The sequence below is a fragment of the Peromyscus maniculatus genome, chromosome 1 (genome assembly GCF_049852395.1).
Source record: "Peromyscus maniculatus bairdii isolate BWxNUB_F1_BW_parent chromosome 1, HU_Pman_BW_mat_3.1, whole genome shotgun sequence".
Classification (NCBI taxonomy): Eukaryota; Metazoa; Chordata; class Mammalia; order Rodentia; family Cricetidae; genus Peromyscus; species Peromyscus maniculatus.
The window spans coordinates 114005397-114030124 of NC_134852.1; the positions used below are offsets into that span (position 1 = coordinate 114005397).

The window sequence follows — 24728 nt, forward strand, 5'->3', positions numbered from 1 at the left end:
GCTTAATCTTGACTGTGTTTCATTTTTTCTTGGGGGGGGGGAGAAGTTCTTTATGTCTACTTAAATGTCAAGTAGACTATGATGTCATGCCCTGTTTGCGTACTCTGAAGATGTACTATTTACTATTTTTTTCTAATGATTTACACAATACTCATGCTCATTATTATATTTCCTGGAATAAGATGCATTTATAAGGAATGCTTTAATGAAAAACGATCTTTACCAATTTTATTTCTTACTGTGGAAATCAAATTTATGTTTAGCTTCTCATTATCTTCCTAATCTAGTTTGCATAGACATGAAATACATTTTGCTGTCTGAAGAGTAGTAAAGTCTTGAGTGTTCTATTCCTAAGGCCACAAGAACTTAGAGATGGATAGTTCTATGGTAAAATGTGCAACATTCTTATTGTCATAAAAATGTTCTTATTATCATAAAAGAAGGTGGTGGCCTACACCTTTAATCCCAGCACTCAGGAGGCATGGGCAGGTGGATCTCTAAGTTCAAGGTCACCCTGGTCTACATAGTGAATTCTAGGGTAGCCAGGGCTACACAAAGAAACCCTATCTTAAAAACAAAACAAAACAAAAAAAGTGAGTGTGTAAAGTAGGGTTAGGAAAAATCAGACTGCCACATTTTTTTGAGGGTGGGTGTAGAACTTATTTTTATTTATTTAGTTTTGTGTGTGTGTGTGTGTGTGTGTGTGTGTGTGTGTGTGTGCGCGCGCGTGCGCGCGCACGCGCATGTTTGGATTGATTAGAGGACAACTTGCAGTAGTCAGCTCTCCCTTTTCCCCGTGAGAATCCCAAGGATCAAACTTAGATTTTGCTGTCATAGTCTAAGGTGTTAACCTGATAGGCAATGTTTTGGAGTAATCATAGTAGGAAATTTGAGGGTCAAGGGTTGATGCCAATGGGACCTGGGAAGAGATTCCTACAGGTAGACATCTATACATCTCTAGGTCTATATGAAACATCATTCTTACGCCAAACCTACAAAAATGGAAATTGCAAATGCAAATAAAGTGTTCCTAGGAATTTTATAGTTTTTCCAGTTTATAAATAATAAAATTTTGCTTTAAATGTAACTCTTTTGAATATATTTTGCATCCCCATGTGTATAAATTCAATGTAGAAGGAAGGATAAGAATCAACAATATACTATTGTTACCTGACAAAGTAGAACTACTGATTAGGCTTGAAGAGAGTAGCAGGGAGGACTTTATCCTTTTCTGTACCATATTTTATTAATCAGAGCATAATCATTATTTCTTCTGTAATTAAACTTTAGCAAAAAGGCTATTAAAAGTTTTTTCTGATTATTTTGTAGAAAACAGAAGGAAAATGACAAAGTTGGACATCTATAGACCAAAGAGGAAGCCATAACATTTTGAGGGTCTCTAGACTAAGCCCAAAAGTAAAGATAAGAATTTTTAATGTTAGAAAAAAGATAGGAAAGCAGTGTATGTGGGAGGAGGTGGTGAAGGGTAGTTTGTTAGCTTGTTAGCACCTTGGGAGTTAAAGAATATCAGAAAATAAAAAACCCAATGGGGAAACTTACTCATGAAAAAATATAGTTTAAATCATGCATAGAGTTCACTTTATTCAATCTGGGATAAGGTATGGACAACTCAGCTTCTCAAGTAGTTTTTTTTTTTTAACATTAGCTGTGTCAGAACTAAGGTAAATTGTTAGATGATATAGGTAGAAAGTTTGCCACCAGTAATAAAAGCAATTTCTTAGGTCATACATGTCATACATGAAATGGAATTGGCTGCATTGGAATTGTTCTAAGGGTATATATGAAAGACTATTAGGAACAGTATCAACAACTATCAGTGGGTGCCTGCTTCATGGATAATATTCTGTTAGGTATTGTAGAAGTTTTACAAATCAAGGCAATTTTTATCTATGTAATTTATATCCTTGTGAGAACTCGAGTGATTAGTATACATGCATATCAATGCTCATATTCATATGAAAGTGAACAGATAAGAGCAAAACACTAGTAAAGGCAGGTGATAAGACAGTGTTGAATATCACTGGAGAGATTATGAAAAACAATGAAGATATTTAAAGATAAGTCATAAAACCACAAAACTTCGAGGTGGAAAGTGGTGAAAGATTGAAGTGGAGCGGACAGTAAATTTCACCACCAAGAAAAGTACAAAAATGTAAAGGAATAGTTGGGCTAATTTTCTTATACTCTTGAGACAGTGAGGCATGTGTTAAAATTAATAGAAAGTTGAGGCAGATTATAGAAGTTACAAGCTTATTCAGTTTGTATATAGGAAGTAAACCTGACATATGTTTATTTTTCTTTTAAAATTTCTGTCCAGTTGAGTACTTAATTAAAAACACATGTAATTGATACTTTCTGGGAAAGAGAAAATCAGTTTTGCCAATGGAGTGTCACTGGGTATATTAACTACACTCCAAGGCAGGTCCCATGCCTAGGAATTGTTGGCCAACAATTTTTGGCTTGTTGTTTTTATGGTTTTTTTTTTGTGGAATTTTTGTTTCATTTTGTTTTGTTAGTTTTTGTCGTATTCATTGTTCATTTTGATTTTATTATTTTATTTTTGCTTTTTTTGAGAGAGAAATAACATAAAGTTGGGTCAGTAGGGAGGTGGTGGGGGATCTGAGAGGAGTTAGGGAAAGGGAAAACATGATAAAACATATTTTATGAAAAAATTTAAATTAAAAATAAAATAAAAGCTAAAAAATCAAATACAAGATAAGAAAGCTGAGAGATAATGAGAATCTGAGTAAGTGTTCTGGTGGTTAAAAAATAAAAAAAAAATTGTATTAGAGAAGATTATTTTGAATCTGTTTGATCGGATTATACCTAGATCCATATCACTCTAACATTTAATGTGTTATAATTGTTTCTCATCTTGAAATAAGTCTTTATGTGCTTAATTATTGCAAAACATGAGGTCCTTTGCAATATACAAGTCTGAGAATAGCTTTCTGAATCTGCTTTGTTTTCACACTGTAGATGATAGGGTTCATCACAGGGGGGATGAGCAAATACACATTTGCAATGAGAGTGGGCACATAGGGTGGGGCGTCTTTTCCAAATCTGTGGACAAAGGAGAGGCTGATCAAGGGGATGTAGAAGATGGCCACAGCAGTGATATGAGAAATGCAGGTACTGAAAGCCTTCTTCCTTTCTCCAGGGGATGCGATGCTGAGAACTGAGCGAATGATCAGGACGTAGGAGAGCAGGATAAGGACAGAGTCCACTCCAGCAGTAGAAATAATTGCCGTTAGTCCAAATACACTGTTGATTTTTGTGTCTGAACACGATAGCTTCATCACATCAGGGTGGAAACAATAAGAGTGGTGGAGCATGTGGCTACGGCAGAATGATAGACGCTTAAGGAGCAGGACCAGTGGGGTCAAAATGACAGTCCCCCTAGTAATGACTGCCAGACCAATCTGTGCAATCCTTACATGAGTTAGAATGGTGGCATATCTCAGGGGGTTTGAGATGGCCACAAAACGATCAAAGGCCATAGCCAGGAGCACTGAGGATTCCATGAACGTGAAGAGGTGAATGAAGAACATCTGGGACAAGCAGGCACTGAAGCTGATCTCCCTGGCATTGAGCCAGAGTATTCCCAGCACTGTCACCATTGTCGAGATGCATAAGCCAATGTCAGTGGTGGATAGCATAGACAGGAAATAGTACATGGGTTCGTGGAGAGTTGGCTCCGTAAGGACTACAAACAGGATCAAAGAATTTCCAGATAGTGCAGTTAAATAGAGGCAGCAGAAGGGGATGGAGATCCAGGAATGAGCCCATTCTAGTCCAGGGACGCCAGTCAGGAGAAAAGTAGGAGAGGTGGAGTTATGGAAGATTGGCATTATGTTCTGTCCAATCAGGATCTTGACTTCCTAAATCTAGAATTTCAAAATTATTTTAGTTGAAGTCCAATATGCATTCAATAAAGTGCACAAAACTTAAAAGTGTGGTTCAATTAAGTTTGGTATTTATACATACCCAGGTAACTACTTTTGACGCCAGTTAGGAGAACATTACCAGAAGGCTTCCTAATGCCTCATGCTATCCATTGTCTACTTTAGCAGTGATCATTTTTTTTTTTTTACTTCTGCTGCCATAATTACCAGTTATTATTTTTGAACTTGATATAAGTAGAACCATGCAAATGATGCTACTTTATTGGTAGTTTTTCCATTAAACATTATATACAGATCTATCAGAAAGCTCAGCCATAAGTTTGAATTAATTTAAATTTATGCAGCTAAATTTATTTCACATTTATTATTAGTATTTTGTATAGTTATCAATCATTTACTCTCAATTAAAACTTTCATTCTTTAGGGGCTAGAGAGATAGATGGCTCAAGGCTAAAAGTGTTTGCCGCTTTTGCAGAGTTAGTTCCCTGGACTTACTTTGGGTTGCTCACAACTTCAGGCTCTGGGTATCTGACAACCTTGTCTGGTCATTGGCACATTTGTACATATGGCACACACTCACACATACACATAATTAAAAAAATTAATCAAAAATTGTGTCTCTTAACATTCTTATTAATATGTTCTATGAATAAAAGGGGTTTTAAGCTAATCTTTGTTTAGTACTACTGTTTGTTTATAGTGTATAAATATGTGCTTTCTAATTGATTTATATTTGTTTATGTATATTTTCTAAAACATTTTCTAAAACTATTGTACCACAGTCAGGACTTAGTCTAGGAAAATAATTTTTACTTGGATTTTTAGAGTAGTAAATGGTAATACTAAGTTTTGCTTGATTATTGGTGAAATTATTATGGCCACTCCACATAGTTAAAAGGAAGATTTATTTAGTGGGTAACTTACAAAAAAGGGAAAGGTAGGTTGTGGGGTCTGAGGAAGGTGTATCAAAGTCCAGCGGTGTCCTCCAGAGCTCTGCTCGGTCAACCTCCACTGTCGAGGGTCCTGGAACCGAGAGAGCGCTGGCCCATCCAGATCTCGGGTCTCCAGGCACCTCCCCTCGCCCCGCCTCGTAGGTGTGACAGTTGCCAGAGTCTCAATGGGAGTTGGAACTTCCAGATCCAAGCTGGAATGGCTACCCACTACATCTCCCCCTTTTTGTCTAAATAAGAAGGTTCTAAACTAATACAAGACTATATACAAAGGAATGGTTATTAAATATTGTTCAGGAATAATGAGGGATAATGACCTAGATAAGATGGAACTACAACCAATGCAAGCAATATCAAGCAAGAAACACATACAAAAATCCAGAGAAATATAGAGCATAGGTAAATGGCATTTTATAAAGATCATTACAAAAGGTGTCCTATCCTAAAGAACCTTAATCTAACACTTAATATGTTCTATCTAAGATATTATATATACTAAGTTGTAACTATAACTGATAGTCTTCAATCCCATTAAAGACCTGAGAAGGAACATAATGGTACCTGTGAAATGGTAGATGGATGCAAGCAACTTTTGGGAATCTTCCAAGAGTAGACCAAGACAGCTGGGAGCCACTACACTTGATCCATTTAGTAAGCAGTGAACAACTGTTTTTTTGATGTGCCTAGGATTCTGTCCAGTTAATGTCAATCTTCATGCATGTTATTAGAGAGAAGATGCTGCAGTTCCTATGACTCTGAAGCTTGGGATTCTTGTTTTGTAGTACTAAAACCTTGCCTTGTTTGTGATTATTGACCCTTCCTCTCCTGTAGCAGTGGTCACTGAGTCAAATTATAAACTTCTTTGGTAACACATACTGCCTGGTCTTTAACCTGAAGTTGATCTGTTATGGTATTAGAGAGATACACACCAATGTGTCAATGATAAGAGTGTTTTACACATTCCCGTAAATATTTTGCATAGATTTGTTTTGAGCCTTCTGATGAATCTGAGAGATGTATTTGTCTTCTAGATGGATAAATCTTAGAAGTTTGGATAAACTCTTCATGTTAATAAAAACAGGGAGGTGGCATTGGGAATCAGTGATTAAGAGGCTCTAGGGTCAGTGTCATTACAAACCAAACCACCCTGTCTGGTTATACCTGGTGGTAGTGATGATGGCAGTAATTATGATATAATTTTGTTTCAATTATTAATATTATTTTCTACTAATATAGGAAGCAAATGTGAGATATATATCTTTTTTGGAAAATATCAAATTACTTAAAATGTCTATTGTCCAGACTTACAACACATAGTTTAGGACTGTGTACCCATTTTGTGACCTATAATTAAATTGCTGAGAGTTACTTTTAACAAGTAGTAGATTATTTGGCATAACATAAATTCATAAAGTAGTGCATTTTGAAAATTACATATTTACTATAAAAGCCAACATATTTTTCAAAATGTATTTTAAACTTCTTTCAGATTTCTAATGATTCTATAGAAGACTTCCATGGTAATTTTAATCAGTTATGCCTATTTTTATACATTCTTCATTTCTAATTACACAGATAACTTATAGATGTAGATGAGAATGAGTTTGCCTTTCTGTACAAAGTATTGTTTGTTATAAATTTAAACTTCTTGGGTGTACAAGGACAAAACTTTTTACTCTTTTCCTGTCTTTTTTTTATTTTAAAGCATTACTCTTCTCAGACTAACATTAAGATTAGTAGATCCATGTAGCTTTTTTTTTTTAATTTCTTCACTTCACTCTCTGAATGTAAGCTCAAACACAACATCTGCATCAGAATTCAGTCTTATACATGGAAACTTAGCCTGTGCATTTTTCTCTTTTCAGTTGGTAGCTTTCCATGAGTTATATGATAGTCTTACAGACATATCTGCAGGTCCATGGCAGCACCATAAGGCATGCTCCCAAATCCAGAAATCTGCATATTCTCACCCCATCTGTTTTTTACATAATTTTTGAACTTCAAATACAATGACCTCATTTTCTCCCTTCAGCTCCTTCCAAGTAACCTCATTCCCCCAGCTTTCTCTGAAATCCATAACCTCTTTTTCTTTGTTCATTCCCCCAGCTTTCCCTGAAATCCATAACCTCTTTTTCTTTGTTAACCATCAATTCCTGGTTTGCTGCTGTTGTGTCTAGCTTATACCACTGTCTGTTTTCTGAGGCTATCATTTCAGAGTAACTTTATTACTATCACAGTGTGAAAGTAAGTCTTCCTCAACTATTCTATTTCTATTAAATTTTCAACACTGATAAAGATGAGCAAACATATGATCTACTGCTAAAATTGATAATTATCCTAAATCAAATATCTTTGAGAGTAACTCCTTTAAAATAAAGCATATGTAGATGGATTGATTAAAAAAGCAGGACAATGCTTCCTTATACCCACAGATAAATGTAGCCCTCAGACCTCATAAAGGAAACTTCTCTTTGCAATAGAGACCACTTCATAAAATCACAACCAACCATAGTGCAGAGTTGTGGAGCTCAGTCCCAATGGGCATATCTACAAAACACTAAGGCTCAGGGAACATTGAAGGAGAGGGGAGGAAAACTTCTGATAGCTGGAGAATCAGGGAATTTTCTGTCAGACTGTAAGACTGTCTCTCAGGATTGTCAGAAGCTATTCCCATAAAGTCTCACCAACATGACTGCCTAAAGAAGATGAGTTGAACAAGGACAACAAAAGACCTGCTGCAGTACAAGGGGGGGGGGCATCTCTGAAAGCCTCAGCTCTACAAAGGCAACGAAAGAATACTGAGAGTGGAGAGATAGTGTTTGCCAGGGAAGAGCACACCAACTGATTATCCAGTACCAAATGATCAGGTCTTCAAATATCCACACAGCATTATACAGACTGAGTAGCTTGCATTTATATAGTTATGGATACATATGTGTATACATATGTGCCTGTAACATTAATTTATTGAAAGAAAGAGGCCATGAATTTGAAAGAGAGCAAAGAGAGGTCTATGGAAGGGCTTGAAGGGAGAAAAGGGAATGGAGGAATGATGTAATATGTTATAATCTCAAAAAATGAAAGAAATAGAGAAACAGGACAACACCCGATGTATGTTCAAGTCTATGGAAGCCAATCTGGTGTTTATTAAGAAAAACAGGCAAAGACAATGGCCTATAGAGTGGTTCTGATGGAGAAACATTGAATTTTGTAATTAGCATTAACACACACATCTTCATCAGAAGAAGTGGAAACAAGGAAAAAAAACATATTTTAGAAATTTAGGATTCTGATTTTCATTATTATTTCAGAATAGAAAAGAACTACACAGTTCTACAGATGGGGGTTGTCGTAGTCGAAGCTAGAGTCTCCTGTAACCGAGGAATCAGATCACACACCACATAATAATGCCTATTGAGACAGTCACCAAGGGTAAGTCATGTACCCAACTCACAAAACAAAACAAAATGACAAAAACCAAAAACCAAAAACAAAGCAAAAACCAAACCGAACAAACAACAGAAAAACAAAAAAACTAAAGAGATTTTTCTTTGTACTGTGAAAGTGTAAGGAAAAAAATGGTATTATGAAATGTTAAAAACATTACATTAAAAGAAAAAAGCATCTGAAAATCAGAGAATGCACATATATAGAGATGTGTAGTAGTGTCTGCAAGCTAGCAAGAACAGAGTCTATTACATCATAAAATTGTTTTATATCATCATCATAGGTGTCCAAACTTTTGTATAACTCAAAGAAAATATCCTTACAGCAGTGCATATAATACCAATACCACCAGGAGAAAAAAATGTACATAGAAAAGAGGAGTCAAAATAACGAAACACTAAAAATATAGGATTAATGAACATGCTGGATGCAATCAAAAGTGAAATTGAAGTGTAATTGTTTAAATCAGCTCAATTTGGACAAATTCATTTGAAAAATTCTTATAGAAACAAAGAATAGTGAAAAGAAAATAATGAGAAAATATTTGGTAAGGCATGAAATCATATGCAAAATTCTTGACTTTATTAAGTTTTTTAAAAGTTATACATTTTTTTTTCAGAATAAAATACGGATTTCTATAAAAAATTTAAATCAATCCATTTTACAAAGCTAGACTAAGTAAAGAAATGTTTAAATTAAGCTGTAGAAATAATAATAAACTTTTCCGCAAACTTATCTACCCTTCCCCAATGACTAAGACTTGGACATTGTGGAGTATATGACATAAATAAGTAGAAGTTTAGACACTGTGAATTATAAGATATGAATATGTAGAATGTCCCCATAAAGTGAATAGAAAGTTCAACATGCGAGATAGCGGTTCTCTAAATGCAATGAACTAAGGCTACCTAAATATTTAAAGTCTAGAGCTGAAAAGAAGTCAAGAAAGAAAATGCTAAGTTCTGACAGTATATGGAAAAACTGGAAACACCCTGCAGGTAGCACGTAACAGTACATTCCCTTTGAAAAATGAATTGGCAGTTTCCTAAATATTCAACCATAAATTCACCATAGGACCCAGAAATTCTTCTTCTAGAAACTTTCCAAAGACAAAGAAAAGCATAGGTACATACACTTACACATCAATGCTCAATAACAGCATTAGTTACAATAGCCCCAAACTGGGAACAATCCAATTCTATCTGCTGGATGTGTGGTGAACAAACCATGAAGCACCCGCATGATGGAATGATGTTCAGACTACTACAATGTGGATGTACTGCAGACATATTGTGCAGGATGAGAAAAGCCCTAGTTTGAAAATTACAGTGTGATCCACTTTAATCAAATCTTTAGAAAAGAGAAAAAATTCGGTGTGTGATCTGTGTGTGTAGAGTACTACACATGTGTGTACAAGTGCTCCTGCTTGTGCCTGCTCAGAGACCAGGGGAGGTCATCAGGCACCCTTCTCTATCTTTTCTCACTTTAGTCCTGTGAGACAGGGTCTGTCACTGAAGCTGCAACGAGGCTGGTGGCCAGCAAGCCTCAGTGAGCCACCTGTTTCTGACCCACCTCAGAGCTGGGGTTACAGTGTGAATGGCCATGTCTGACATGGTTATTTGGGATTCAAACTCAGGTCCTCATGCTTGACTAGCAAATGCTCTTATCCACTGAGCTATATCCTTAGTCTTAAAAAGAAATTTGATTTAAAGACGGAAAGCAGGTTAGCACTTGTATCTCTCTAGGGGTGGGAGTTGGATAACAACCAGGAAACTATTTTGGGTGATGGAAAATCTTCTAAAATTGGGTAGTGGTGATGGTTTCTCATAAGCAATAAACAAAAGTTCAGAAAATACATCTTCATATAAATAAAACATAAAATATAGCTTTAAAATAAAACATGAAATGCTGTAGTGTTTTTTTTTTTTTGAGAATGGAACGAGAGCAGGCAAGGAAAAATTTTTTTATCTAAAATGATTGACAGGTATTTACCAACATAGAAAGATTTGTTGTGATTTGCACTATTGTATTAGATACTGACATAAATAGGAGAATTTAGTTCCTATTTGGAAACAGAGTCCTGGAATATAATTATAGAAAGAGGTCCAGGTAAACACTAAGTAGACTTTAAAACCAGTAGCAATTGAATGAGGAAAAAGTGTTACATAAAATGACTTGATAAAATATAACATAAATAAGACATATCACCAAAATTATATTGAAATTATTTCCCAACAGTTAAATAGCTAAATATCAATAAACCATAGATGCTTTAGAATAAAATCCAGGTAAACATAATATAATATAATTTCATAATATAATTTCAGAGTGAAAACAGAATTTCTAATAACAAAACTAAAGCTAAAAGCCAAGGGGGGTCAAACTTGATATTTTTATTTTGGTAAAATATGAAGAATTATTTTATAGTAAAATGTCTCCCATCTTTAAAAAGCTGATTGCAAAGTGATAGAAATGCTTGAACATATACACCATTCAGTTAGATAATATGTTTACTGAAGAAACAATGGAACATGAGAAGTCATTTCTGCTTCTATAAGTCACCCCTCATGTATACTCCCGGAAGTAACCCCAATAAAACTCACTGGTTCATGAAAAAATGAAAAAGTGGAATTCACTAAATAATTACTAGTTAATACAAGATGATTTGACATCAGCAACAGACAAAAGAATGACCATGTAGCTTCAGACTGAAGAATTTATTGAAGGTTCCTCTGAATGATGTAGTGGACCCAGTGAGTAAATCCACATCTTTTCAGTGTGGTCATTACTATGCCACATTGTCTTTCTGTTGTTCAGAATTAAATTATAGGTATTAATTCAATTGATGCTTCCAGGACTATGAATGGAATAAATGTGCTGTAGAAATGCAAATAAACTAGAAATGTAAGTTACTAATGATGAGGGTGTGCCCATTTCTGTACTTGGGAGTTTCATTATTACATGTATCATGAATACATTATAAGTTAAATACAGAATATATGTCTTACAAAATGTTGGGTCGAATCAGACATTTTCACACTTGTATATTAATTTACTATGACTACTTAAACATATGTAAGTAAACCATCTACATGGAATTTGAAGTTTCTGAGTAGGCAGCCCCACAGAAGTGAACGGAACAGGCGTCATAAGTGTAGTGAGGAGTTCGGAGGAGTGGAATGGTATAGGCTAAGTAAGGGAGGGCCTTACCTTGAACAATGTGGAGAATTAGAAGCCTTAAAGGTGGGTGTGTTGAAGGAAAAACAGCACAAACTTTGCAGTTGTCTTTATACTTATGTCCACTGAAGTCTTATGTCTTTTGAGATGAGTTACAGCTCAGCTTAAAATGACCAGACAAACTTATAACAGGCAGAGAAAGTATGGTTTCCTTCCAGAACGTGGCTGGTTGTCTGGACCCTTAGTGGAGGTTTCTCTTATTCTGACATAGTGGAATATATGAAGGCCACCCACTTCTCTCTATGAATGGAGAATCTTTATAAGGACTTTTGGTGACAGAATCACTTACTCAGCTGGAGTAAACACAAGCATGTGGGATTTCTGGGCCACGCTGCTATGTCTCAGTGCTTTGCCCCCCTGGGATGCTTCGCTGGCCTCTGGGCTCATGAAAACTTAGACATATGGAAAAGAACCAAATAAAGTTTTCTTTATTAAAGGAGACTTTACTCAGGATGCTGGGTGGGGCTTCACGGGGTGTGTCAGAATACTAACATCTGTTATGTGTATAATTGGAGTAACAGAAACTTCAAGAGGATTACAGTTAACATAAATTACATAGTATGTATGCATTGTAGTTACACAGTATGTATATCTTAAGTATCTGTTAAAATGAACACACGAATCTCCAAGATTCAGAAATAAGCAGTAAATTAGAGAGACAAAGCCAAGGGTTCCATTGAGAGTTGCTCCTTCAATAGAAGGAAGAATTGGCAGCTTGGGAACTCAAGTGAAAGAGACTTCCAGAAGAAATTACTGTTATTCAGGTTTTTATACTGGTTAAATCTTGTCCAGTGGTTAAGGCTTTCTAAGTAGTTTTAAGTTATCCTATGTAGCCTTGATTATTCATGCCAAGCCAAGGCATACCTTTTAATTTACCTTTTGTATCAATGAACTTGGTGTTTGACAAACTATATACTACCCACAGTGTCTGTTGAAATAACTTACCCTCACTCTTTTTTAACGTTCTCTTTTTATTGGAAAAATTTTCATGCTATCTATTTTGATCACGTTTACCCCCTCCTCTGATCCTTCCCAGATCTTCTTCCTCATCCTTTCTTTATCTCTCTTTAAACACAAACATACAAAAAAAACCTAAACAGCAAAAACATACATGTGCATGTGCGCAAGCACACACACACACACACACACACACACACACACACACACACACACACACCATATGTACGCATAGGAAAACAAAATATACAAGCAAAAGACCAATCGGACAAAAAAAAAAAGCTCAAACAAAGCAGCATGAGAAAAAAGGTCTACAAAAATACATTGGGTTTAGTTCTGTGTTGACCAACTACTCTGGGCACTTGACAATCTCCTGCAAAGGAAAAAAAAATACTTTTCTCCAATGGATTCTCATTGGATATATTATCCTCACTCTTAAATATTTCAGACTAGGAAAGACAATTATGGGAGTAAAGAAAGTAGAAAAGTAGAAGACATTTTGTTCAATTCGATTTGGGCCATTAGGTTAATAAACTAGCAAAAGTGATGTAACTTGAACCAGGAGTATTTTAACCTATGTTTAATATTTTATTTTAATCTAGAAATTACAGACACATTCATTCTTTCATGTTGAGCCTTTTAATGAAACTGAAAAACTCTAAGTCTGTATTATTTTCATTGTAATTAGCAAAATATTCAGTGGGCCTTGTAAAAATCCCATTATGATAATTATGCTCATTGAGAAATGATACAAAAAATTGATGATAGCTGCTTAACTGGGTAGTGAGGTACTGATGCGTAGAGGATGATCTCCAAGGGTCCAGCTGCTGGACTGGTGACATATTTGGAGGATGGTAGGCAACTGGCTCAAATATTCCTGCTTTTGGGAGAAGCATCTCACAGCACCAAGATCTCTGTGGAGCATTAGCAGAAATCCAGAAAACTCTGCTTTGATAATACCGGTGGTCAGAAGAAAAGACACCAACCACACGTACAGGCATTTGTTTTCTTATCAGCAGAATAGAATGATGGCACAGATCACTTCTGAAAAATCTAAAGTCAATATTTAGTCTTATGACTTAGTATCTTCTTTGCAGGTGGATTTGTGATTTAGAGAGCAGAAGAAACTTTGGGATATTTTCACTTAATATGTGATTTCAGTATAAGATCAATTGCATATTTGCATGGATGAAAATTCAAAAATACAAACGAAATGGATGAAGTTAGGGACTCCTGATAAAATGTGCCTGCAGTGGCAATTCTACAGAGTCTGTCTGATGTTCAAAAGGGATTTATTCTGTGTTAACTTACAATGCACATAAGGAAGTTGGTCACAGGATCCAGAAAGGGTGTGGCATGGTCCAATGAGGTTCTCTGGAGAACTTTGCCTTCCACGGCACCAGCATTCAGCATCCAAGACCACAAGGTAGCCAAGAGTGCCAGCATGTATGCATTCCAGGTCTTAGTCCCCTTTTGGCCTTGCCCTAGGGGAGGTAGGTACCTAACAGGTACCTGCTGCCTCCTAGGGGCAGTACTTCAGGGTAAAGCACAGACAACCACCCCTACATGTGCCTATAATGAGAGAGTCTGCAGAGACTGAAAAATGAAGCCATAGTGGTAAAATATATGAAGAGTGAAAACAAAACAATTATATTTTTGTAAGGTGGAATCAGTTTGAATGGTGTTTCAGAGACGAGTTACAAGTGACATTAATAAATCCAGCTTAGCTGGTCAATCAGGATCGCATCTCAAAAAGGGAAATAAGAAATGCTATTTTGATTAAAAAAAAAAAGAAGTTTACACACAGAGACAGGAGTCTGAGAAATATTGTCATTCTTCTGAAAGTAAAGTGGCTTTAATTATCTTGTATTCCTTACTGACAACTGGGGCAGGATGGAACACGCAGGGCAAGCTATGTTGACTTGGATTCACTTTCTGATTTTGAAGTACCGAGGAACTTGCAGGATTTTGTGTGGGTTGTCTAGGAAGGTGGTTAGAAAAGTGCATTTTAACATTTGTATGGAGCAGGTGTTGAGAAATATTCAGTGAATGAACAATGAACAATAAGGACATAATATGTGAAATTAATTTTGAACAATGGATTTCTACCAAATCATAGGACAATTAGTGCAAAAACAGATTTAAGTTACTAATGAGGTTTTTTCAGTGATTAGTTTGGCACATTTTAATTGTCCTAAATTGTCACAGATTAAGAAATATTAGCTTTTTAAAAAATCTAATAGTTTGCATCATTTGCCATTAGCCAAGTTTTAATATTAAATGAGATTCCTAAAACAATAATTGTCAGAATAAGCAATTCTTTAATATAACAAGCATGAGAATTTTATGTATAATCTAAATTATTTATAAAGGATTTTATTGTTTCTTAGCCTAGTAACATAAATTTTTAATCTTGATTATTTTTTAGTTGTTGCTTTAAAGTGTCTGGTTCTGACCCTGATGACCAGTCGGATAGGTATGACATAACAAAATGTGTATACTCTAATTTTTGTGAAATTGTTTTGTTATTCCTATGATCAGTGACTTTGTAGGTATAAGTGGTATTGGGTGTTTCTTTGGCAAAATATTTCCCCTTTTCTGAACACATTCCAAAACCTTCAGAGATATAGAAAAGTAGTGTCAAGGTTATTGATTTGTCATATATCCTCTGTCTTCACACAGCATTTCCTGAGCATTTGAAATTTTAAGGAAGGTACGTGAAGACTGAAAAATGGCCTATCATTGAATTTCTCTCAAGAAGTCCATCGATTTTCTGATTTCTTTGTCTGGAGGTTTGGTGGTTTGGCACTTTTGTGTTTTACCTTGTTTATGCTTCTTTTAATTTGATACACTTGACTGCTGTTCATCGTTCCCTTCACATTTCAAGCTATGAATGCTAATGGCCCCAGATCATCATCATATGACATACTGACCTCTTCTCCATGCTTCTAGAAAATGATGAGGATTTGGAAACTAAGTAAAGCCCATTCCTGGAAGACACAGGACTGCCCTGATAGGTGGCTTTTACTTGAAGACGTCTAATGACCTTGAGTAACTGTTTAGAACTATGCAACAGTTTAAGATTTTATTTCTACCATGTTGTCTATGTACTGTGCTATTGTGACCATTAACTCATTTATCACTACCATGAATTAAGGCTGTTGGTGCATAGTCAAGGCTTGTATCTGAGTTTGGGTCATTCACTAGGGACACTCTGTCTGAATATTGAGTTAAAGAGAAATTTTGGAGAAATGGGGAGCTTTTGTTCATTGGGTGTAAATATCCAGTTACACCAGATGAACAAATTCTAGAGATCTTTGAGGCAACACAGTTCCTGTGGTTAATAGCAGTGTATTGGACATGTAAATAATTTATTAATATAGTATGTCTCATAGTACAAATTCCTTCCATAAAACCAAGGCAAATAGCTACAACAAACAAACAAACAACAAACAAAAACTTACTATAACACAAGAGAATGTTCATAGGTGATCATTACCTTTCTTATTTTGATAGCTTCATGGATATATACATATGTAAAAACTCAATAAATTTTATGGATTAAATATATTTTTTGGACCATACCAGTTTTACTTTACAAAAGTCCCATACATAGACATATATAAGCAGCACCAAATGAACTCAGGAGGCTATATATATATATAAATACACACACAAATAGATATATTATATTATATTGCATGTTATATAATATAATTATATAATATACATGCATAATAAAATTATATTATGTATAAATAATATATAATTGTATATTATATATTTATAATAAGAGGCCATGAATTTGAGGAGTAAGTCTGACAAGAGTTTTTTAGAGGAAATGTTATAAATACAGTATTCATATGTGAAAATTTAAAACAAACAAAAGGAGAAAGGGACAATTGTACAAGCTATAGCCTATGAGAGATTTATAATGAAGTTCTTATAGTTTTTAAGAGTAAAGAACTAGATTAGTCTAATGAGCAGAAACCTACATCATGGGAAGTGGCTCAAAGTAAATGAAATCCAGTAAAAATCTGGTAAATGAAGGTAGTGATGAACATAAGTTATGATCTCAGAGCCAAATGTGGTGGAGGGAACTACTGATTTTTGTACTAAACCTTTGGTATTGAGTCTTTCTTTCAGACTTGCCAGTTGACACCCAGAAGCATAGACATGGGATAGAATCAACATGATGTATAAATGGGTCCAGTGGTTATAGAAGTCAATTGCAACTTGCTCATATTGACTGTTGTATCAGTAATCCTTATGTGTTTTCCTGTCCACCTGTTGATGAACATTTTGTATTGCTTCTCATTTTACCTGTTTTAAATAAAGCTACTATGAATAAACTTGCAAAAGGTCTTTGTGAATACCTGTGCATTGTGGTCTAGCTAATTGATATAAAATTAACATTGTATTTTGATTAATAAAAGTGTCTATTAAATTTCAAATTTTTATTTAGTGCTTTCCATATGCAATTTATGGTGTACTTAAACAAGTATATTGCTCTATATCATTTATAGCAGCTTTTAAACAATCATTCACCTTTAAAGTATAGTCCATTAGAAATCCATATATTCTTTGCTCACATTTGGGACCTTTTCCTTCTACCGGGTTGCTTTGTCCAGCTTTGATAGGAGGGTTTGTGCCTAGTCTTACTGTAACTTGTTAAGCTGTGTTCAGTTGATCTCCCTGGAAGGTCTGATCTTTTCTGAAGGGAAATGGAGGAGGAGTGGGTCTGGGGGGGAAGGGGAGGTGTGAGGGGCATTGTGGGAGGAGTGGAGGGAGGGGAAACTGCTGTCAGGGTGTAATGTATAAGAAAAGAATTTTAAAGAAATCCATTTCTTAAGGTGTAAAATAGTGTCACAGACAAATAACTGGGTAAATTTTACAAAGAAAACCATCTTGCCTCCTACTGTGATATGATTGTTACTTTATATAATTACATGGACCAAATATGTGGCTATCAGTTTTGTATTCTATTCAGTCTTGTCACTTAGCTTGTGTCAAGTCAGTGTAAAACTATATTGTTTAAATTAGCAAAGCTTTGTAATAACAGATAACAAGTAGAATAAAACTCAAAGTTCATTGTTATAATTTCATCATGGATTTAAAAGCAGCTTCACATAATTACACACTTATATACATACAAAATAAAAATATACACATAGGCATTTGTGAGGTTGTGGTGGGATTGCAATGAATATACAATTCAATTTTGGGAGAAACTTCACAACAGTTTAAGTAATGAATTGTCCAGTGAGAATGGCTTATGTTTCCATTTATTTAGGATTTCTCTAACTCAGTTTTCAGGGTAGAGATGTCTTAGACTTCTTTAAAATTATCCTTAAATATTCATTGCTTTGGATGTTTTAAAAATATAACACATTACATTTATTTTGTTCTAGTAGGAAATATAAGCATTAGTGTTTGTATGGTAGCCTTGTGTTAGATATGTTCTCAGATCATTTAATCATAAAAAGTTTATATTCTTTTTGGGTTTCTATATAACATTATTTTAAGTAAGTGTTAGTATACATATTTATTCATTTCTTTCCATTTACTATTTGTGAATATGTGTCTGTTTATATTTTTTTTTACCATGCTGCACTGGCTGGGCTCTCTTTTGTAATATTGAAAAATTGGCTCATAAATAATTTTATTTGAGGATGGACATATGATCTTTATGGATCAAAGAGAGAATGTGGTCGCAGCTGCCTATAGACTACAGTGCAGAGTTTCCATTTTCTTCATTGTCACTACAGTTGTTTCATTACACATTATCTCCTTCGGGAAGCTTTTATAGTTGTGACTTTGCCAAGAATAAAGATTCTTCCATAATCTCATATATTACACTTCTTACTCCTTTCCATATTGGATGTAACACTTGTTTCTATTATATTAACTGTATGTAGACCCTTGGTATAGTCTTTGTTGGATTCACAATGATGTGCTCTGGGCCTCAGCATATTATAGCTATATTTGTTGTAACTTATTCTTAGTCCAACTAATCACTTTCTCTAAGGATGATTTGTATTTGCTTCAGTGTCTATACAGCTTCTTGAATGATTTGGAAATCATCATTATTGTTTTTTATTATTAGTATTACTGTTATTGTTTAGTTTCATGTCTCTGCTATGAGACCACAGAAAGTATTGGAGAAGAGAGAGAAGATTCTTGTATTATCATCCCTAAAAAAAACCAGAAAACAAAAAACCCGATGTTAAGAAATAAAATGTTGAAGGAAGAAGAAAATAGAGGATGAAAGGAAGATTGCCTCATTTAGGTAATTACCTGAGCAGATAATCTACTCTGTGCTTGGAAAGATCTTGATAAAAAGCCTTACAGATTTGTTTGGTCCTTACACTAAATATAATGAAGTTTAACACTGGTGTGGGGAGAGGAAATGGAGATTGGACATTAGGGATGAACATATGGAGAGGCATTATGAGCAAAGCGATGGATCAGAGACAAGATGATGCAAGGGATGTAAAAGATTATGACACCATCAACATGAAAGACACATGTGCCAAAGGCCATTTGCCTTTCCTCTGTGGAGGCAATGCTGAGGATAGACTTGATGATCAAAAATTTAGGAGATGTCTATACCTGTTTTCAGAATGAGAGCAACTAACCCACAAATGCTGTTGACTTTGACATTCGAGGAAGAACACTTGAGCACATCCGTTTGGTAGCTGTAGGAATGAGAAAGCATATTAGGGCCATAGAAGGACAGTCATTTAAGGAGCAGGAACAAGAGCAAGGGTGTAGATGTAACCAACTGTCTTATTAAATAAGAAACACAGAACCAATGCAAAGAAGAAAGCCAAGAGGTCAGAGCTAAGAGCCAAAAACCTTACCCTTCCTCTTGCGGTGGTTCTACCTCTCCAAAAGAGAGCTACTTCCTGTGTTTATCTTTTTTTTTTAATAGAATTTCTGATCTGCCTTCTCATTGGTTGTAAACCCAAGCACATGACCCCTAGTCACTGCCTGTCTGTACAGACCTCCAGGTCTTCTATCATTGGTATCGAGATTAAAGGCATGTGTCTCCAATGCTGGCTGTATCCTTGAACACACAGAGATCTACCTAGCTCTGCCTACCAAGTGCCGGGATTAAAGGCATGCACCACCACCGCCCAGCTTTCCTATGGCTTGCTAATAGCTCTGACCCCCGGGCAACTTTATTTATTAATATACAAATAACATTTTAGTACAAATAAAATATCACCATATTTCTCTTTTTTTAATAAAAAGAAAAAAGGAAAAAGGTTATAACTAACATAAGAAAAACTATATACAAAAGTACAATAACTATATACAAGTAATAAATACCTAAACAATGTTTAGTTCATTTGTATTTGACAAATTCAGAGGAAATAATTCCATTATCTATCCTATTTTGGTAAGTCCAAAATGTATCTAATTCACTTTCTATCCTAATTAATCTTCAACTATAACTAACTAATCTTCAACTTCCTTAGAGATCCAAGAAGGAAAATTATATCACCTAATAAAAAATAAAAACAGGAAGTACATGCAAGCAACTTCCAAAAAATTTGTGAGTTGACAGAAACAGCCAGCTGCCTGGACAGTCACCTGAGGTTTCTCCACAGTGTTGGGGCATCATCTTCAGCCTATAGGCTTAACATATCTAACAGACTCATTTGTGAAGTAGGATATACACAAGGTCAATAGTTTGACTTCACATTGGGTGAGAGCAGTCCATGTACCAGAAACACCTGAATTCCACTAGTGTCCTGTCATGATTCAAGATTTTAAATTCTGGAAATTGTTGATTTTTTTTTAGTTCAGCTGTCCATTCTTCTTGGCTGTGTATATGTGGCTTCATCTCAGCATCCCATTCTTCTTCACATCCCTCCATTAAATGCCAGTCTACTATTGAGAGGCGTGAGCTTAGTTACTCTTCAAGAATAACTGTTTCAGCTGCTGTTCCATTGCACATCAGAAGCCATCGGCCCACTGCCTGTTCAACTGCCTTGGAAGAAAAGGGCACTGTACCTTTTCCGGATTGTGAAGGTCACTTCAGGGATGGTGCCATATTGTCCTGGCCTCAGAAGATGCCTTTTGATAAAGCCATAGCCACACTTGTTTTGGCAAGAATCAGTAGTCCATTGTTTCATGTCCTGTCTGTCCTGTTTGTCAGCATTTGATTCGAGGATACTTTGTTGTCCAGTGGCTAACTTTTGCCACAATGAAAGTTAACTCCATATGCAGTTTCTTCAATGCCCATATTTTCTCTGAAGTAGATTGGTACTGCCAGGAGCCGACATGTCTCATAGTCATAACAAAAAAGAAAAATTTTCTAAGTTATTAAAACATTTTAAATGCCATATTCTGTAGATCTCTGAAGGGTTTGAAGATGACCTGTCTATCTAAAATATATCTGCTCAATTTTGAAAACATACCTAATATGACTACAAGTTCTATTATAATGTCTAACTACTAATTTTCATTTCTTTATAACCTAATAGTTGGTAATAATAACATTCAAGGATCAGAAAATTGCATTACATTGTTAAATGAATGGTATAAGTGCTGTGGGATGGTCTGTATGTCAAATTACTCTGATTGGTCAATAAATAAAACACTGATTGGCCAGTGGCTAGGCAGGAAGTATAGGTGGGACTAACAGAGAGGAGAAAATAAAGAACAGGAAGGCAGAAGGAGACATTGCCAGCCGCCACCATGACAAGAAGCATGTGAAGATGCTGGTAAACCACGAGCCACATGGCAAGGTATAGATTTATGGAAATGGATTAATTTAAGCTATAAGAACAGTTAGAAAGAAGCCTGCCACAGCCATACAGTCTGTAAACAATATAAGTCTCTGTGTTTACTTGGTTGGGTCTGAGTGGCTGTGGGACTGGCGGGTGACAGAGATTTGTCCTGACTGTGGGCCAGGCAGGAAAACTCTAGCTACATTTAAGTACAATTAGAAATACATATAGCATTTTCTAACAATATCAATTTCAATATATATAATTTGTATACAATATAAAACAATCCAATCCAATGTAAAGTATTTAAAACTAGTAATTGTCTTTTTCTTTTCTTTTTAAAACAAGAACCTTAAATCTAATCTCCTTTGTTTAGCCTTTTTCCTAACCCTTGACAACAACTTGTAACCAACCCCCCTAAACAATGAAAATTATCCCAGACCCAAAACCCATTAAAAAGACCAAAAAACCACCCGCACCACACAAGGGCATCAAAATGAACAGCATACATACACAAATCACTACCCCCATTTTTGTGATCCTAGAGTTGGTTCAGATTCTTGCACATTGCAGGGGCTTGCAGATGGCAACAAAATGGTCAAAAGCCATGGCTAAGAGCACAGATCATTCCATAACAGTGAATCCATGCAGAATGAACATCTGTAGGATGCATCCATCAGGGCTGGTGATCCTGATGTTGAACCAGGAGATACCCAGTGTTGTGGGAAGAGAAGAAAAAGTGATGCCCATGTCAGTAGCAGAGATTATGGAAAGGAAATAGTATATGGGCTCATGGAGACTGACATCTCTCACCATCACATAGAGGATAGTGCTCTTCCCCAAGAGGGCAATCACATAGACACAGCAACAATGGATGGAAAACCAGACATGAAAAGCTCCCAGCTCTAGAATTCCAGTCAAGAAGAAAACTGTGGAAGTGGAGTTAATGGAAAGCATGGTGTTCTGTAGGAAGTCCCTGAAATGGCACAGCTCATGTGTTAAAATGCTGATTTCCAGGCATTCTGATTGTTACTGTATTTCCTGGATACTATAGAGTTCTTTTTTATCTCTCTTGGACTGTGTTTTATTTTATTAAGAAATTTTTTATTCATTTTAGATACCAATCACAGATCCCCCTCGCTTCCCTCCTCACACTCTGAGTTAGAGCCTATCTGTCATGTTCATTTTCATTCAAAGATTTAGCTTAGTTATTTGGTTAAACACAAATGTTTTTATTTAAAGTTCTTGTTTGCCCTGTTGTTATCATACTTATCATATGCCATGAACAGTAATATGTGACATCAGGCAGAAAAAATATCATTGAGGGTGCTAGAAAATCCAGCATTCAGTGAAATAACATTGCCTATAATATTTTAAAAGCTCAGTGGTAATGCACAAACTCTACAGGAAGCTAAATATCAAAATGCAGCATAAGATTTGAGGAGTAGAAGGGAGCTGGGGGAATTGGAGGGAGGAAAATGACGTCAATGTATCACTCTCACATAAAATTCTCTTAAAAAGCCATAGTAGTCTAAAGCAAGAAAGAAACTAAATTTGGCATGTATAAATATGCTTTTACATATTTTATCATTTCCTGGACCATTAAGATGCTTGAAATACACTGAAAAATTTAGAAGATATTGTATTAAGCTCACAAAATTATTTTAAACTTATTTTTCACCAAAACATAAACTATTATAATTATATTCTACTTAAGATTAATTTAAAAGTATTTTTAATCCTCACTTAGTCAAGAGAAAATGGCAATCAAATATAGTCATTCTCTTAGTTAAAAATAGATTAGCAAAGAGGCAAAATTTGAATATTATTATTTTTACTTTCTTGAAACTAGGAACACGCATTTCCTTTTGCCCGAGGCTTTGTTATAGCTTGGAATGACTCTGGTCTTTATCTACATTGTAATATTTATTTCATCTATAAAATAATAGATAGTATTTTTAATGCTTATTATAATAGTAGTTACCATAGTCCTGAAGATTTTGTGTTTTCATAAATTTTGTATATGAGGCAAATGAGTCTTAATTCCCTTACTGTAGTCCTGAATTTTTTCCTTCATTTTCTTTTTTCTTTTCTTTCTCTTTTGTGATTACTATTCATAACATGTCTTTTCATGCTTGCATGAATGAGAAAAAAATTTTTTCCTGGCTGGATTATGGCGGGATAACTTAACATTTGGTTTTTGGTTTAAACTTTCTAGAAAGTTCCTGTGTGGTTTGATATTTACAAACTCATTACATCTCCCTTTCCACTATTTCCCAAAGCTCAGGTAAGCAGAAAAAATAGATTCAGTCTTTTCTCAACTTTTTAAAATTTTCTATGGTCTTGGTTCTTCTCCCTGTATTTCCCCTTTCCCTATCTACCTTGTTACCAGATGTCACTGGGAGAGGTTACTCTGTCTTTGTAGAAACTACCAGCATTGATAGAATTTAAGCTTAGAAGTGTTATTAAAACAGCTGAGTAGCAGCTGCACTTGCTTTCTGAGATACTTGGGGGGTGGGATCAAGTATCAGCCCCTCTGGCAAGATCAAGGTACCATATAAATGGCTTTCCCCAGATGATTGAATACAGGAAAAAAAATAGTACATTTCCTCAGAGAAGCAGGGCAAGCCACAGCCAACCTCAACTTGCCAACTCCTCAGCCAATTCTGTTTCCACAAATCCTCAGACTGAAAACCTCTGAGTCAGTCTCAGCTGGACTGCTTTAGTTCTTGTTTCTTCACATCTTATATGCCTTTCTCCGCCCAGCCCTCACTTCCTGGGATTAAAGGTGTGTGTGCTTCCCAGTACTGCTTCTAAAGGGTTCCCCTGGCTCTGCTCCTGTTTGACTGTGGGTCTCTGTATCTGCTCCCATCAGTTGCTGGATGACACCTCTCTGGTTACACTTGGACTAGGCACTAATCCATAGCGGAATATCATTATACTAACTATAGCAGAATATTGCAGAATATCATTAGCGATCATTTCATTTACTTTTTTTTCTTTTTGCCAGTGGTTTTTGGATTTTGGGTCTCTGGGCTGTCTTGCCTCTGGTTCCTGGCATGGGTTCCCTCTCATGATGTGGCCTCAAGTTGGGATTCTAACTAGCATTTGTTTGCTTATTTTCTTGATCACTGTCTGACTGGTCTAAGATGGAATCTGAAGGCTGTTTTAATTGTTTTTTTTCTGATGGCTAAGGATGCAGAACACTAGCAGACATTTATTTGACATTTGTGCTTATTTTCAGAGCTATCTGTTTACTTGATTAGCTCATTCATGATATGGGGAGAATGTTTAATATTAGCACTTCATGTAGTCTAGTTATCAATCCCTGTGTAATGTGTAGTTTATAATATTTTTCAGGTCTCATCACTCTTGAAATAATTTAGTTTGCTGTACAGAAGCTTTTTAACTTCATGTAATCATGTTTCTTAATATTTAGGAATATTTTCTATACCAGTGGGTGGGTTCTT

At 35.5% G+C, this 24728-nt stretch overlaps 1 protein-coding gene across 1 annotated transcript; it reads right to left on the reverse strand.

Moving 5' to 3' along the window:
- Positions 1-2921: 2921 nt before the first annotated feature.
- On the reverse strand, positions 2922-3887 carry LOC102908718 (olfactory receptor OR51C1-like). Its single transcript, XM_006993354.2, has one exon. The coding sequence runs from the start codon at positions 3870-3872 to the stop codon at positions 2922-2924; it is 951 nt and encodes a 316-aa protein (XP_006993416.1). The 5' UTR covers positions 3873-3887.
- Positions 3888-24728: the final 20841 nt, after the last annotated feature.

Excerpts from the sequence above, each read along its gene's own strand:
- LOC102908718 (XM_006993354.2), bottom strand. The coding sequence starts at position 3,872 with ATGCCAATCTTCCATAACTCCACCTCTCCTACTTTTCTCCTGACTGGC.